The sequence below is a fragment of the Canis lupus genome, chromosome 23 (assembly GCF_011100685.1).
Source record: "Canis lupus familiaris isolate Mischka breed German Shepherd chromosome 23, alternate assembly UU_Cfam_GSD_1.0, whole genome shotgun sequence".
Classification (NCBI taxonomy): domain Eukaryota; kingdom Metazoa; phylum Chordata; class Mammalia; order Carnivora; family Canidae; genus Canis; species Canis lupus.
In genome coordinates this window covers 37,716,537-37,733,766 of record NC_049244.1, presented here as the reverse complement: position 1 = coordinate 37,733,766, position 17,230 = coordinate 37,716,537, and the positions used below count along the sequence as shown (strand labels likewise).

Below are 17,230 nucleotides of genomic sequence, written 5' to 3'. Positions count from 1 at the left end.
CCTGAAGGGAGCCTGCTTCTCTCTCTGCCTGTGTCTGTCTCTCATGAATAAATAAAATTTTTTAAAAATTTCATATATTTCTACATCTGAAGGGAACATTTATAGAAGAATATCTGTCAAATAGCTCACAGAGTTCTCTCTGGAGGTGGGAATAGAGAACTTCACTTTTTTTTTTTTTTAAGATTTTATTTATTCATGACAGAGAGAGAGACAGGCAGAGGGAGAAGCAGGCTCCATGCAGGGAGCCCGACGTGGGACTCAATCCCGGGTCTCCAGGATCGGGCCCTGGGCTGAAGGTGGCGCTAAACCGCTGGGCCACCGGGGCTGACTGAGAACTTCACTTTTGAAGTTGTTTTCAGTATAGTTTGTTTTCCAGTGTGCATGTATTAATTTTTTAAAAGATTTTATTTATTTATTCATGTGAGACACAGAGAGAGAGAGAGAGAAAGAAGCAGAGACACAGGCAGAGGGAGAAGTAGGCTCCATGCAGGGAGCCTGATGTGGGACTCGATCCCAGGACTCCCGGATCACGCCCTGGGCCGAAGGTAGGCACTAAACTGCTGAGCCACCCAGGGATCCCCATCATGTATTAATTTTAATCATAAAAACAAGAAAGCTGAATTTGCACATGTATACACCCACACCTGCCATGAACTAAGCCAATTAAGACCACTGTCCAGAAACCAATAATTAAATGCATTGATCTCAGCCCAGTGTTCAGTGTTTGTTTATGGAGCAAGATGTCTCAGAACTTGTTAGGAAGGGTGATTAAGTTAATGATGTGCACACCTGATGTCTTGGGAGGCAAATCTTTATCTATGTTTTTAATGTGGGCTCTTTTCCAAAATATTTACCTTTACCAACAGATGTTTCAAACTGATTTTTTTAAAGATCTATTTATTTTATTTATTTTTATTATTATTATTTTTAAAGATCTGTTTATTTTAGATAGAGAGTGTGAGAAAGTGCATGCTCCTCCCATGAGCAGGGGGAGGAACTGAGGGAGAAGGTTGGGGGAGAGAATCTCAAGCAGACTCCCTGCTGACCTCAAAGCCTGACACAGGGTGAGATCTCATGATCCCAAGATCATGACCTAAGCCAAAATCAAGAGTCGGATGCTTAACCAATTGAGCCACCCAGAAGCCCCTCAAACTGATTTTTAAACCATCTTCTGATTCACTTTTAGTTTTAAATCTTCAAGCTGTGTTTAGCAGTTCTAATTCAGATATACTGTGAGTGGGAGCAAAAAAAAAAACAAAAAACAAAACAAAAAAAAAAACCCAACTGATTAGGCTTTAAATACTCAAGAGACAACACATGACTTTCAGCAATAAAAGGAGCAATTAAGATAGATTTTAAACCAGTCCACCCGGCCCATGGAGCCCTCATGTTGCTGTCAGAACAGGAAGCTGTGGCCCCTCCAGGTCCAGGGCTGCTGGCCCTTTCCGCCATCTCTCCTGGGCCCAGTCGGCCTACAGCTGGTCATGCATACTGGAGAATTTTCTGATTTAAAACATTTTTACTTATACAGAAAAAAAAATAAAAAGAAATTTCTAAAATATTGGCACTTACTTGAACTAGAGTGAGAGTGACTCGTAGGTACAAATCATGACTTGTATGTATGAGTATTGTTCAAAAATTTATTTATAGAAACAGACGTATCCAAAGGCAACATTAGACAAAAACAAAGAGAAAAGTTTGGAATGCCAATGACACCAGAGAATCTCACTTGCACTTTACATTTCTTCACCTGGAACTAGCACCATTTTAGTTCAGAAACCACAGATTTAATTATAATTGCTTCTAATATATAAAATATCTTATAAAGATTATTCAACTATCTAGTAACAAAGTTCTTCCAAAAACTTATTTAAAAATCAATTAGAATTTACGGTTTAAAAATTGATCCAATTCTACGGCTTGTCAAAAGGAATGAGCCATAATTAGTTTTTTTGGAAGAAAGTGCCTGAATTCAGCTTCTGGCTTCCTTCTAACCATCAAGCAGGTACAGTAAATTGAGTATTACATAGGAATAGGAGCACATCTAAAACTGGTCTTAGAAAATATTTTCCTAGACTATAAAAATACTAAGTGGAATACAAAAATTTCAGCATATACAGCAAACAGACTACAGCAGACAAATATTTAAAACATACCAAAAACTATCTTCTACCATAATCATCATGAACATCAAATATTATTCTAGTAATTTTTCTATGATTCATTCTGATTCAATGTTTATTTCCCCTTAAGGTTTGTTCTAACACCAGATACAGACCAAATTCGGTGTTTCTCGCAGAAGTTACTGGAGGCACCACTGAGTAATTCTTTGTATCCACCTGGTTCTCAAAGGGCTGAAAGTGCAAATGTAGTAGGGCCTGTTTTTTGAGATCAGGGGTCGGCAAACTTAGGCCCTGTGAACACAGCCACACTTATTTGTTTACATGTTGTCTATGGTTGCTTTCACCTTACAAGAGCAGAAGTTGAATAGTTACGACTGTCTGTGGCCTTTGGGTCCCCAGAGTCTAAAATCTTTACTCTCTGGCCCTGTACAGAAAAAAATTTGCCAACCCCTATTTTAGATAAATAATTTCAGGAAATGTTTCACTGAACAGGGACAAGGTAAAATTGCCCCAGATGAAGAAAATTTTAGCTGAGGTTTGCTGGTTCCATCAATAGAGTACCATGGCAGATTGAAATAATACACATGTGGACTGGCAACTTTGGGTATCGAAATACTATTCTGGTATCGTAAGCAAAATCTGGCTGTGATAAAAGTACCTTCCTCTTTCTGTGAACTGACCATTATGTACCAAGTAACTCACATACCCAATTATAGCAACGTACTTACTGTTCAACCCAAACATCTACGTGGCTCAATCATGATTTCTAGCCTTTATAGCTCAATAATCTTATACTCTTGGCAACGGACAGAACTAGAAGCAGACCCTTCCCGTCCCTCTGTATTGGCATAGATTCTATAAGCACTGCACTGCATACTTTTTAGAATCCTTCCCTGTGACATGCATCATAATAATTAGTACTACTGCTACTCCCCAGGGCCACAAACATGTCCCTCTTGACAAAGCGGACTAAGTTTTCAAGGGGGCACATAGGCTTGGAAGAATGCTTGTGGTGATCCTGGCAAAAAGAGGTGTGGAATGTGACATCGACACCATTATAAAGAATCCGGACAGAATGCTCACTGGGCTTTTCTCTGTCTTGCCAGAGCTCAAAGATCAACCTGGCCGCAAACCTTGGGAATCGGGCTTCCATAAGGCCCAGGGCACTGAGAACTGGTGACAGGGTGACATCATGTGCAGAGTAGAGGGCAAAGACCTCCTCTTTCCTGCCTTCTGCGGTGCGCTGCATGCGGCTGATGGTCTGGTTCAGGATGGGGTGGGCACCCAGAAGTGCGTAGCCCAGATATAGTTTCTTCTCCCGCCTCTCTCTCTCGTCCTCTATCTGATGCGTCTTGATCACCTTGAAGTGCTCCATGTCAATGCAGCCATTCCTAGTGCATGGGAAGCTGACGTTGTGGCAAAAGTGGCAGAGCATGGAATCTATGGGGTTGGCAGCTCGAAGCTGCTTGGTGGGCACATCCACGATCCTGGCCATGTCCTCGTAGGTCCTCTCCAGCTGGCTGTTTTTCAAACGTAAGAGGTATTGCCGACGCTGCTCCTTTTCTAGATACTGGTTTCTCACTGGGCAGTAGCAGTTTCCGGAGCAGAACAGAGCACTTGGCTGGTGCCTGAAATGAATCTTCTTCCAGTCAAAATCTGGGAGGAAGCCATAAAGCAAGGCCAGCCCACTTTGTAGTGTCCGGCTTTTCCCGGTGGTCTCCAAGTAAAGCTGGTCTGTGGACCAGTCATTCGGCAGGAGTTTGTGTTTTTTCAGATAGATGTCCCTCAGCAGCTGGCCATTCTGCAAATGCTGCACGACTCCTGAAATACATGGGCACACAAACCGTGTCCTCATTACCAGCTCAGCAAAAGGGGCAGCAAAGGGAGGCCGAGTTAGTGGCCAAGTCCGCAATGCTTTATTTAGATCAGTATCATCAAAACCATTCCCTAGCATGTGGAAGCTACAAGAATGGGTTGGCATCAACTCAGGAGGGGAGCCCCTTGTGGTTATCCATGAAGGGATGAGCAGAGGAGGAGAGCACGAGGACCATCTGCTCAAACCCCCTACCCTGGGAGGGGGCATTGGGACTGGTGTGCCTCCTGGTTGACATCAAGGTGGTAACTGGCATGGATCTAAGGAGAGCTTTCTCCCTCTGGCCCAGGGACACGGCATTCTTTAGCATTCAGGAAGGGCCCATGGAAATCAGTCAGGTAAAGAGGAAAAGGTGCTTGATGGCTGCTTCATCCCCTCACTGTTGGGATGCTTTTCTTCTTCACCTCATTCTCCCTACTCTCCCAAGTGAAGATTGGCTGCTAACCTTCTAGGTACATTCCATCTAATCCTGCCGGGGCATTACTGGCTCATCACTAGCTCGTCAAGGACAGTCTGTCTGCACAGATATGGAATGATCTCTCACACACTCAGAAGGAATATCAGAAAAAAAAGCAAAGCGCAGAACAGTACATCTTATTATACTCCTCTTAAATAAAAATGAGGGAAAAATAAGAAGTGTATTTGCAGTTGTTTGTGTTTTGCATAAAGAGACTTTGGAAGGATGCGTAAGAAACTAATACCAATGGTGACCTGGGGAGATGGCACAGAAATGGGGTACATGGAACAGAGGTAGGAACAAGAATTTTAAATTTACCTGTTAACTAAAAGTTTACCAAGTTTTAGTTTTGTACTGCCATAGTACAGTAACAAATTATCTTGAAAAATAAAAAAAGAAAAGAAAAGAAAAAGACTTATCTTCAAGCAGGAGAAGACAATCCAAGATGAAAGCAAGCTCACCCTTCAGGCAACAGGACATAGGGCAATGGAATCTCAGTAACAGATATGAATTCTCTGAGGGTCAACCACACACAGGCCCCACGACCAGTTCATGACCAATGTCACTTATTCAGATGCCCAAATAGTGTGAAAACCTGAAACAACTCGAGGCTGAGATGCATCAGGGGGAATTGCACTGGCCCAGGAAGGGGTACAGCTCAGGAAAACATCACGATGGATGTCTGTGTCCCACTCTGAAGGAAAAGTATTGAGCACAGAGTTCCCTCAGAGATCTGGGCTGACACAGGTCTTAGGCATTTCCAAAATGATTTGCAAAAAGAAGCAAACAATGAGTGACAAACAATAAGAATCTGTGTCTGGCCCTGGTTCACCTCTGGGCCTGCCTTATATTTCGAGGCTACGTATACTAAGGTTGAGTGCTTCCTGTGTGCCAGGCCTTTCTCCTTTCATCCTCACAAAAACCCGATAAAGAAGGCAGATAATTATCCCCATTTTCTTTATTTTACAGCTGAGGAACCTGAGGCCCTGACCAGTCACTGTTAGGAAGTGGTCCAGCTGAAATTCAAGCCCCAACCTGGGCCCCCCTTGCCCTCTTAGTCCCTGCGTGTAACACCTTCTCCCAGTAGTTTCAGGCAGAAATACTAAGTTCTAGCCTTTTAGGGCCTCTTGGCCTCTCCAAACACAGCCTATCTCCGTGACCTTGGTCATGCCCTTCTTCCCCTTTCTCTGCCTAGGGAAGTCTTCATCTGGTTCCCCGGCTCCGATATTGCCTTCTCTGTACTCTTCCCTCATCTTCCCCCAGGTCAGATCAAGAATTCCCTTCTGTGCCCATACCGCTGGATCTCTGGGACTTGAGCTGCGATCAGTGAGCCTAGCCGACACCAGCACTGTGCCGGGCACCTGACACAAGCTAATCTCACTCACTGCCTCACCAGCCTATGGGGGTCACATCAACAGGCCCGTCTCACAGGCCTGTCTACACCACAGCCTGAATTTCTTCTGTAGGACTGTGCAGCCTGCAGCAGCATAGAGAGCTGCCTCTGTGTGCGCTGTCCCGTGGCACCTGCAGGCTCCTTTAGGACAAGCAGGGGGAGCATCTATTCATCCAGCCACTCCCTACCCTCCTACACTCAGCAGCTGCCAAAGCATCTTGAATAGAGTAGGCATTAATGAGTGGGCTTACATAGTTACGGTGGGGTGCCAAAAGTGTTTCAGTTATAAATGGTTATTCTAACAGCTATGCATTTTTAATGAAATTTAAAATAGAAGATAAAAATGAGCATTAAAAGAGATTAGGGAACAGGAGCAAACAGTACTATGAAAATAATTTCTAGAGTAATGCTGATTGAGAAGATGATGTAGATAATAGAACAACTGAGAAGAGAGATCAGAATGAATGAGTGTCTACAAGTATGTGAAGGCCACCTTCCCCTGCTTCTTCTCAGGGAACAGCCCCTGGATCCAGAGGCTGGGGAGGCCCCCATTGTTCAATACATAGTTACCCTGACCTCGGAGTCAACCAATGGACATTGACCTTAAAGGACCCTATTAGACTTTCTCTCGCTGTCAAGAATTTGGACTTGCAATTCATCTCTGGGTATGGCTAGGACTGTCACTCTGTGGACAGACACAGACCTAAACCACAGAAGCTGAAACAGACAAATTTCTTCTTTCTGGTTCCAGTCTCTGGAGGCCTGGTCATAATTCTTGCCCTCAGAGTCTTTGAGTCATCCTGAATCGGTACAATAAATGTCCCTCTTTTGCTTTACTTAGTGTCTGTCACTTGCAACCAGAGGGTTTAGTCAGTGGTTCTCAGTAAGCCTGGCTCTGCTCTGAGAGAGGGTTTGGGGGTTGAGTTGTCACAACAATATGGAAAGGAAGATTCCTGACACTTCGTGGGTGAGGGCCATGGAGCTAGACAGTCTCTCCAAAGAACTGTTCTCTGACCCATATAACTTTTAGATGTACCACAAGTTATTCCCACATGTGAAAAACCTGTTAAAATACTTTAGCCTAGAGTTGCAGAAGGGGAGGTGGGTGGGGGCATGGGGTAACTGGGTGACGGGCATTAAGGAGGGCACATGATATGAGCACTGGGTATTGTACTGTATGTTGGCAAATTTAATTTAAATAGACAATTTTAAAAAATACTTTAGCCTAGAACCTGTTTCTTTGTGTCATCAATACAAAACCATTTTGACATACCATGAAAGCCACTGATTTTTCCAGAAATGAGACAGAAATTAAGGGACATCTGTATTTTATTTTGATCAGAACTTGTCAAAAAAATTATGTCCCAAAACATGGTGTCAGAGTCCCCATTATGTTACCCCTCAGTCTACATTTGTAGTAGTCACAGTCACCAACCTACATTTAAGTGTAAACAACCGAGGATGTCATTCTGTCTGCTAGTGAGTGTGTGCTCAAGCTTTTACACTGAGACACACTGCATTATATAATACATTTGTTTCCTTTTGTTTCCCCTTTTATTATAGTTACGGTACCTGATATAATTGCTCTTCTTTAAAATCATATATGTATAGGAAGGTTCTATTATATATGAATTTCACTTGAGAGTTAAGGAAGGTTCTATCATATTTGGATTTCACTTGAGAGTTAAGGAAGGTTCTATTATGTTTGGACTTCACTTCAGGAGAGTTAAGGAAGATTCTCTTATATTTGAATTTCACTTGAGGAGAGTTATGGAAGGTTCTATTATGTTTGGACTTCACTTCAGGAGAGTTAAGAAAGGTTCTATTATATTTGAATTTCACTTTAGGAGAGTTAAGGAAGCACCATAAAATACTTGTTAACAAAAGGAGGCACTTGGTCTCCTGTTTTAAACCACTGCCTACCTTGTGTACGTGGAACTCATTACCAACCAAAAGCTTTTGACAACCCTCCTTATTCAAGACTAGTCTTCTAGAACCTTCAGCTTGGCCCACTCTGTCACTATCATTCTCCCCAATAATAATGGATTTTAAAACATGGCAAAACTCCACAGGGCCAACTTTAGGACAGAAACCTTCCTTTCATCAAAGCTGAGGTCTTAGAGTAGTGGTGGGACAACATGGCCAACAAGTCCTCCGGATTCTTCCAAAAAGGCTGGTGACCCTGCAAAGACCCTCTGAGGTCCTAGATTGAAGTAAGAAGGAACTAGAGGCTATTGGGGAGCTGCCAGTTCCTTCTCTTCCTAACAGAGGTAATTCCACAGTTAACTCACCAACCCACCCTGACAGGGAACAGGCTGTGTAATGAATGGTATGAACAGGGCTCAGAGGGAAAGGTGGGCTTCTGTGAGGAACACACTCAGTCAAACAAGCTCCATGCTCACTAGGGATCTGCCATATATATTTGTTCATGAGATCTCGTGCATTAAAACTTATCAGGTTGTTTTCTTTGAAGTATGTTCTTTGAACATGGGATTGGTTACATAAATTATGGCCCAGCAATAGTGGGATAATAGGTGGACATAAGAAATGATGCTGTTAATGAATATTTATCGACAGGGAAGGATTATCACAACATACTGTTAAAAGAAAAAGTGTATTACAAAGTTGTGTAGTAAGATACCACTGTGTGTGCATGTGTGCACACACATAAACAAATGAAACAAGAGGACCCATTTCTTCCGTGGGCTGGGATTTGGGGGTACTTTAAATTCTTCTTCCTTTTGCTTGACCATCTTTCCTAATTTCTCTACCATTGACATATACTGGTTTTGCAATAAAGAAAGGGGCTATTTTTAATTTTTAAGATACCTTGGTGGGCTCAGAGCCACCTGTGGTACTAGTCCTTATTCATCCCCATGAGCACACAGCGCCTTGCCCAGGAGCATCTGCTCCGACGTATGCCACATAGAAGAGGACATGGGAGGAGGAATGAGCCAATGGCTGTCACACGTACCTGTCTGCGTGAGCTCTCCCATCTCACACAGTGGGTGATTGGGGTAAAGAGGCAGGGAGTGTAGAGGGCTTTCGAAAGAGGCTCCGGATCCTTTCGACATGTGACTAACGAAAGCTTCCAGTTTAGGGTGATATGGTTTCCTAAGGAGACAACATGGAGAATTAGTCGTCACTATGCTCCACAATAGTCCACAAAGGTTTCAACTTCAGCCAGTAAAATCTGAGGTGCGTCCTACCCTGCTCACCCGTAAGAACAGGTACTGGGCTCAGTCACTTTGATTTTTTTTTTTTTTTTTTTAAGATTTTATTTTGAGAGAGCACGCGAGTGTGTGCTGGAGCAGCGGAAGGGATGGAGGGGAGGGAGAGAAACAGATTCCTTTTTTTTTTTTTTTTAAGATTTTACTTATTTATTCATGAGAGACACAGAGGGAGAGAGAGAGGCAGAGACACTGACAGAGGGAGAAGCAGGCTCCATGCAGGGAGCCTGATGTGGGACTCGATCCCGAGTCTCCAGGATCACACCCTGGACTGAAGGAGGCACTAAACCGCTGAGCCACGGGGGCTGCCCGAGAAGCAGATTTCTGCTGAGCTTGGGGCCCAACACGGGGCTGGATCTCATGATCCTGAGCCCAATCAAGAGTCAGATGCTTAACCGACTGAGCCACTCTGGTGCTTCAAGTTCAATCACTTTTAAATTCCAGGATCACGTTTGCTCCACCACTAACATTGCATGAGGCCAGGCCAAACCCCTAACCTCTGCTGAAGCACCCATCATTCCTGGCACTGGGGGAGTCAGCTTTGCCACCGATATCCCACCACCCAGATCCCGTTTCCTTCCTCAGGAGGCTACTGACTCCCACCAGGTGGTCATGCCCAGGCTGGAAGTCCTCCTTGATTTCTCCTTCCCCTGCTCCTATGCATGCCATCTGCCACCCCATCCTAGATGTGTCCTCCTGGGGCTTCTCTACAGCCACTTCTCTGCAGCCACTCCCTTGGTTCTGGCTCAGGCAGCTTTTGTCTCTATGGCATGGGCTCCTCTTTGGCCTAACTGCAATCTAATCTTGCCTCCTCCACAGCCCGAGATTGAGATTGACTTAACAGCAAGTCCAGTTGGCCCTGCTCCTGTATACTTCCTCTTTCCCACCGGACCCGTGTGGCCTATCAATCTGTTCTGGGGGATCCTCGGGTGGCGCAGCGGTTTGGCGCCTGCCTTTGGCCCAGGGCGCGATCCTGGAGACCCGGGATCGAATCCCACATCGGGCTGCCGGTGCATGGAGCCTGCTTCTCCCTCTGCCTGTGTCTCTGCCCCTCTCTCCCTCTCTCCCTCTCTCTCTCTCTCTCTCTCTCTCTCTGTGTGACTATCATAAAAAAAAAAAAAAAAAAAAAAAAAAATCTGTTCTGGCCCCACCTCACCTTGAGGCTCAGGGATTCCCACCTTTTCCATTTGAATACTGGGCTCTGGTCACAGGTAACTGACTGCCTTCTGTCCCAACACACCTTGTTCTTTCACACATCCCAGACTTTACACATGCAGCCCCTTCCTCCTAGCAAACCTACCCTCAACCTTCACCCCGGTAATCCTTAACTGACCTCTGGAAAATCTCCTTTGAGAAAAATTAATTGGTTAAGGTAACCAAGATCTCTACAGCTCTCTACCATTTGCTTTGCATTTTGCACAAATAGTATCTCATTTCACATGGGGTGGTAATGAAGAGATAAAAAAACATTTTTTTTAATAATATCTGACATTACTTATATTTCTGCCACAATACATGGGGTAAATCAAGATTTAATTTATTCTTCTAGTTGCTAATATACAATCTCCCTAAATAATGAAATGACCTATAAATATATGTACATTTCTCTGAATAATGAGATAACCTAATATACACACCTTTTCTATGAATAATGAGATGGCCTATGAATGTGTGTACATTCTCCAGCTGAATGAAAGTGAACAGATAAGACGAGTTCCCAGCTAAGCTAAATCAACATGAAGAGAAGCAAGGATAAATTGTTCTAATAGCAGGCCTCTCCTATCTGAGAGCCCGGTTAACTTTGGCTGCTAAAATGCCTTTTTTTTTTTTTTTTTAAGATTTTTATTTATTCATGAGAGACACACAGAGAGAGGCAGAAACATAGGCAGAGGGAGAAGCAGGCTCCCCATGGGGAGCCCATGTAGGACTCAGGATTACAATCTGAGCCAAAGGCAGATGCTCAACCACTGAGCCACCCAGATGCCCCAGGTAAAATGCTTTTATTATCTTTCAAAAAAGTAGAAAGCCCATCTTTAAAAAATGTTTTAAAATTAGAGAACGCTAATACTGACACAATATATAGTCTAATCATCCTGGATTGCTGTAGGCATTGTGTCTTTCCACAAAAACAGAGGATATGTTATTATTCCCAAGGCTAAAACACATAAATATTTGCAAACTGGGAAATAAGATTTCCAGACTGACAATGAGGGCTGACAATTTGAATTAATATAAACAAAGGGCATCCATCAACAGGATGTGGAAGTATTTGCTGAGCTTATCTCACGTTTTCACGGCATCTGACGGCTTAATGACATGTTAATATCTAACTGTATAGATAGAAACTTGGTTTTGGTCCGGGAAGGATGGCGATTGCTGGAAGGAAAACTTCACTTAACAGGAGAGATAGCAAATGGCTGGATCTTTTTTTTTTTTTTTTTTTTAAGATTTTATTTATTTATTCATGAGATACACAGAGACAGGCAGAGACACAGGCAGAGGGAGAAGCAGGCTCCATGCAGGGAGCCTGATGCAGGACTTGATCCCAGGATCCTGGGATCACAACCTGAGCCAAAGGCAGACGCTCAATCACTGAGCCACCCGGGTGTCCTGTGGCTGGATCTTTTTAACAAGAAGAGGACCAGGTAACCTGAGTCCCTGGGCCTGTCCTGGATCTAAATGTCCAGGTCCTGGCTACCCAGTCCATGGCTCCACTCCTCCCTCCCTCTGTAGCCAAGAGGGTACCTAGCTTGATGGCAGATACTCCAAAACACCTGTAAATGAATTTGACTGGGAAGTACCCCATCCTTAGATGCTTTATGAAAAGTCCAAGCCTCCCATAAACTGTAGCAATGAATATGACAAGTTCCTATACTGGTTTACTAAAATACTCAGATTTCAATGGAAATTATTATGAGTGAAACTGCTAATTGTGACAGACTCTGAGTAAACTATAGTTAGGCTCCTCTGAACCCTCTTTCCAGCTAGGCCTCAACCTTTGGACTTCTATGTTCTTTGGACTTATGTCCATTTTGTATCACTGAGTTTTAGCAAAAAGCCTGCTAAGTCGATTTAGCCAGAATCTCCCGCTCTTCCTATCTGATCAAATTCCTCATCTCCCAGGTGGTATCTGCTCACACTGGCCTGTCTTTGGCCAGCAATTCACCCCTGAAGTCTCCTCTTAGTCCTATTCTGGCCACTGACCTCCACCCTGCTCCCTGGCTATAAATTCCCACAGCCCATGTTGTATTTGGAATTAAGCCCACTTCTACACTGAGATCTCTTTTCCCTTACTTCATTAGTTCCTGAATACAATCTGTTTTTACTGCTACTAACTACTATCTAGCTGTGGTTTTTCTTTAAACATTGTACACTAAAATCTGTTCTCCTCTGGGGCACCTGGGTGGCTCAGTTGGTTAAGTGTCCAACCGTTGATATCAGCTCAGGTCATGATCTCAAGATGGGGAGATCGACCCCATGTTGGGCTGCATGCTCCGTGGGGAATCTGCAGATTCTCTCTCTCCCTCCCCCTCAGCTCCTCCTCCCCCTTTAGCACGTTCTCTCTCTCTCTCAAATAAATAAATAAATAAATCTTAAAAAAAAAATCTATTCTCTTCTTGGGAATTGGTTAGGTTCCATTTCTGAGGCCCTAGTGGTTAGCTAGAACCACATGGTATTTGCTAATGGAATGGAAGGATGTATCCCACTACTGAGTTTAGGTTTTTAGATCATGGAATGCCCTTTAGCATTCTTTTCCTTCCCACCAGCCACTAGGTAGACATGGAAGCAATCCAGGTTCAATCATGTAGATATCCCTAGGGCATTATGGGAGCCATGATCTGAAGGAACCTGGGGCCTTAAATGACCAAGCAGAGCCACATAATATGACCTGGGTCACTTACTTCAGACCTTCATGCAAGGCAAAGGTAAACTTTGGTATTTGAGGCAATGGATTCTTCGGTCTCTTGGTTACAAAAGGCTAGACTAACTCTAACACAGAAATGATTCTATCTGTCATGATGAATTTTTCTTCAGGAAAAACTCATGTCATTGCAACCTCCCTGGAAATCTGCTTTCCTATTGAAAATCGACAGAACTGGGGCACCTGGGTGGCTCAGCTGGTTAAGTGTCTGCCTTCAGCTCCGGTCATGATCCCGGGGTCCTGGGATTGAGCCCTGAGTTGGGCTTCCTGCTCTGTGGGGAGCCTGCTTCTCCCTCTCCCTCTGCCCCTCCCTCTGCTCGTGCTCCGTCTCTGTCAAATAAATAAATAGAAATCTAAAAAAAAAAAAAAAAAAAAAACTTGGAAGAATTAAAGGTGCTGCTATCCTAAGGCTTCAAACTATTCGTTTCCAGAGTTCTTATTTACATTTTTGTATGCATTGTTTACGTCTCTCTATGCCACAAAGCTTGAGACAGAACCTCAAGGCTAATCTACACACCCATGAGAAAATGTATTGTGCTTTCGCTATAATCTGAGCAATTACTGAGTCCTGCATAGAACATTAAGACAGAGAAGAAGCATAGTGCCAGTGATACTGTTATCAGAAAACACAATTCAAAAAAGCTCATGTGGCTGGAAACTGGAATGACTTCATTCCACAGACTTTTACAATTTATGAAAGAGATTTTATTTTATATTATTAATGAAATGAAATTCCAAACAGATAAGCTCAATATGCTTTTCTCCGTCTTTGGCTTTCTGGACCTCTGTGCATTACCTGAGGTGATTAATTGCCCCTCACTCTTTGTTAAAAACTTCCTCCTTTTTTAGCTCTCCTAACATTGCCACTCCTGTTTGCAAAGTCTCCTCCTGGGATCCTCTCCCTCTCTGGGCTACTTCTTGGCTCCTGTTTGCCAGGACTCTGTTTTCAACCTTCCCTTGCTCCATAGGCTCTGTGATACCAGTCACACCCACAGTGTCAGCTGCCATCGACACATGAACTCTCAAATGAATCTCTGTCCCCTGGCAGGACAACATGCCAGAGCCCCACACCTACACGCCTATACTACCTTCTAGAAATTATCACTGGAATGTCTGATGACAGCTCATACTTAGCACCGAGACCTGTCCTCCTAACTTCCCTCCCCTTCCTCCCTTTCTCTGCTCTTTCTATTCTGGGCAGGGGCACCAGCACCAGCCAGATACCCAATCAGAAATCTGGCCACCATCTCCTCTGTCTCTGTCTCACCCTCATCCTGTCAGCAAGTCCTACCAACCCCACCTTGTGACTTTCTCTCAGACCCAAGGCTTCTCTCCAACTCCACTGACACCCCCTGAGTTTTAGCCTCTATCCATTTATTCATTCAACAGATATTTGATCATGTTCCTCCCATTTGCCAGGCATCCTCTTAGGCCCTTGGCATATAGCAGCATTGAACACTGCCCTCAGGGAGCTCGCATTCTAGCCTGGGGAAGCAGACAACATACAATGAACACCAGAAAGTGTGTGTGGGGCGTGCACCTGGGTGGCTCAGTGGTTGAGCGTCTGCCTTTGGCTCAGGTCATGATCCCGGGGTCCTGGGATCAAGTCCTGCATTGGGCTCCCTGCAGAAAGCCTGCTGCTCCCTCTGCCTATGTCTCTGTCTCTTTCTCTGTGTCTCTCATGAATAAACAAATAAAACCTTTAAAAAAAAAATGTGTGTGTGCCCGTGCGCACATGCACCCTAGAAGGTAACAGATGCTATGAAGCATTGGTGTGTTTCTCAAAAAGAAGAGCAGGAAAAGAGGGACCCAGGAGACTTAGATGGAAGAAGTGCATTGTAATTGTAAGTGAAGTGTTCTGAGAAGGTGACATTTAAGCAAGGCTTGAAGGAGGTGGACCTGCTGGCCATTAAGCAGCTGGGGAAGAGCTGTCTGTAGAGAGAACACCGTCAGTGGGAAGGAGGGCTAGGGGCGGTGTGGCTAAGGTGGAGTGAGTGAGGATGAGGAGAGCCCCAGGGCAGGGCAAGGGGAAGGGGGAGAGTACAGGAAGTCCTGTAGGTCATTTTAAGGACCTGGGTGGGACTCTGCGGGGCAATCTCTCTTCTGGATCACTATGGCCATAGGAACGCAAACATCGCAGCCAGCCTCTGATCCGTCCTTGGCATCATGGCAGCCAGAGATCTTGGTAATTCCATCCCTCCCCTTCCCAGCTCCCTCGCCGCCTTGATGCCTGCCACTCTCCTTAGCTGGGCGTTCATAGCATCAGATGACCTAGGCCCTCCCCACCCTTCCACCTCTCCGCTCCCTGCTCCAGCCTGTGGGCCAAGCTGTCCACCTCCGCAAACCTTTGCCCAGGTAGGTTTCACCGCCCCAGGTACCATTTATCACCAGCTGCTGCCTGATGTGCTCCCGAACACCCTCTAGGTCCCTTGGTCGTAGTGGCCTTCCTGGACCTGCCATCCCACCTCTCCAGTCCCCCCCAAGCCCAGGCAGGCTGCCCTTTTGTGGTTCATGCCCCAAATATGGTTCTCAAACTGCTTCCACCTCTACTTTTTCTAATTCTTCCACTGCTTCTCTAATACTGCAGATGCCAGCATGGGTGCTGGCCACCAGATTGCCTCTCAGGCGGGACTGGGCCCCCTGGGGGCAGGAGCAGCCTTTCTTCTATGAGTCTTTAGTAGCCCTTCCTCTCCCTTCCCAGTCCAGTCCAGCCACATACTGGTCTTATTCCAGCCTCAGGCTCTTTGCACTTGCTGTTCCCTCTGTCTGGAACCCTCTTCCCTCAGATATGTAAGGGGCTGGCGCCTTCACTTTATCGAGGTGCCTGTTCACATGCCACCTCTCTGTATGTGGGCCAGCCACATGTCACAATACCCGACACATAGTAAGTGTTTAAAAACACAATGTACTGAATAAATACTGATTAAAGCAAATCTTCTTCTCTTCCTTGGATGTAGAAAAGAGTATCTAGTTCGTATTCATGAATGCAAGCAAAAAAAGCATTTAATACACATGGCATAACTATGGCTAATAACCCCTACGGCTGGCCAAATGCTGTTCCATGAGAGTTAAAACAGCACCTTTGCCACGAGGCACACGGCCTTCAGGAAGAGGCAGCTTCCGCTACAAAGACTGGGGAGAGCCACGGAATGGGTCACGGTGACGGGAAGCATTGGGGCCACCAACGTGCCCGGGTGTCAGTTCCTGACACCTGACAACGTGCCCGGGTGTCAGCTCACTGCGACCCTGCCTGCTGGCCCAGCTACGCCCTCTCACTAGACTAGATGAGAGGCCCACCGCCCTTACGAGGCTGTAAAAATGGATGATTCCCGAACCTGAATCAGTACCTGGGAAGGCAGCAGGCACGGCTGGTGTCCCAGACCCCATTGTCCCAGGGGATTCTGAAGCCCGAGGGTGGGGGGGCTCCACATCATCGGGAGTCCTGCTCACTCTCACTCTAAGTGTGCATTTATGACAGGTCCACTTCATGTTTTTAAGGATGGAATTAATTAAATGTCAGCAATTAATTAAACATGCATACTCCTCCCACCTTCCACCAAGGACTTAAAGCAGCTCCTGAAGACATAGAATGTTCAATAAAACAGAAGTAGGTCGGAAGATTAAGGCCAGGGAAAACGGGGGCAGGGGCAGCAGAGCAGCTGGTCCCCAGGAGCTGCACCTCTCAACTGGGAGCTCCAGAAACGGCCCCATCGCAGGATCCTGCCATGGCTGTAATGGATGAGGGGCCCTGGGACCTGGCCTGGCCTCCAGACCACGACCACTCAAAGTGGGAAAGAACCTGGGCCCAGAAAGCCTGCAGGCCACTGTAGTAAATGGAACACCAACGCTTGTCAACCCCTCAGTACAACCAGCTCAGTGCGCTAGTGCAGCCCCTTAGTTAGAATTCACAAGGTTGTGCTAAGGGATGGACCACTCACTGTCCCCACAGCCCAGGACAAAGTACTGAGGGCCACAAAGCTAAAGTGATTGGCCTTCTACCAAAAGGGTTTCTAAGGCTTCAGAGAGTTCCATGGCAGAGGCTAAAATCTATCATGAGGCACTTGATCAGCAATAGGACTTGTAATTCTCACTAAGGTCCTGAATTCACTCTGCAACCAACCTAGTGTGACAACTATTTTATGCCAGGCTCAGGCTGGACACCAGTGATAAAGGAGAAAGATCCAATGCCTTTAAGGAGCCAGTGGTGTGGGAAGGGCACAATCATGCTGGAA

At 45.3% G+C, this 17,230-nt stretch overlaps 1 protein-coding gene across 12 annotated transcripts in view; it reads right to left on the bottom strand.

The window, feature by feature from the left end:
- Nucleotides 1–1,620: 1,620 nt before the first annotated feature.
- Nucleotides 1,621–17,230, bottom strand: part of PXYLP1 (2-phosphoxylose phosphatase 1) — a 72,488-nt gene continuing 56,878 nt past the window's right edge. For all 12 annotated transcript variants that reach the window (XM_038571064.1, XM_038571069.1, XM_038571073.1 and 9 more), the window contains 2 exons: nucleotides 8,821–8,960; nucleotides 1,621–3,944 (listed from right to left, as the gene is read on the bottom strand). In XM_038571064.1, the coding sequence (XP_038426992.1) occupies nucleotides 3,004–3,944; nucleotides 8,821–8,960 (1,081 nt within the window). In that variant the 3' untranslated portion in view covers nucleotides 1,621–3,003. The remainder of the gene's footprint in view (nucleotides 3,945–8,820; nucleotides 8,961–17,230) is intronic.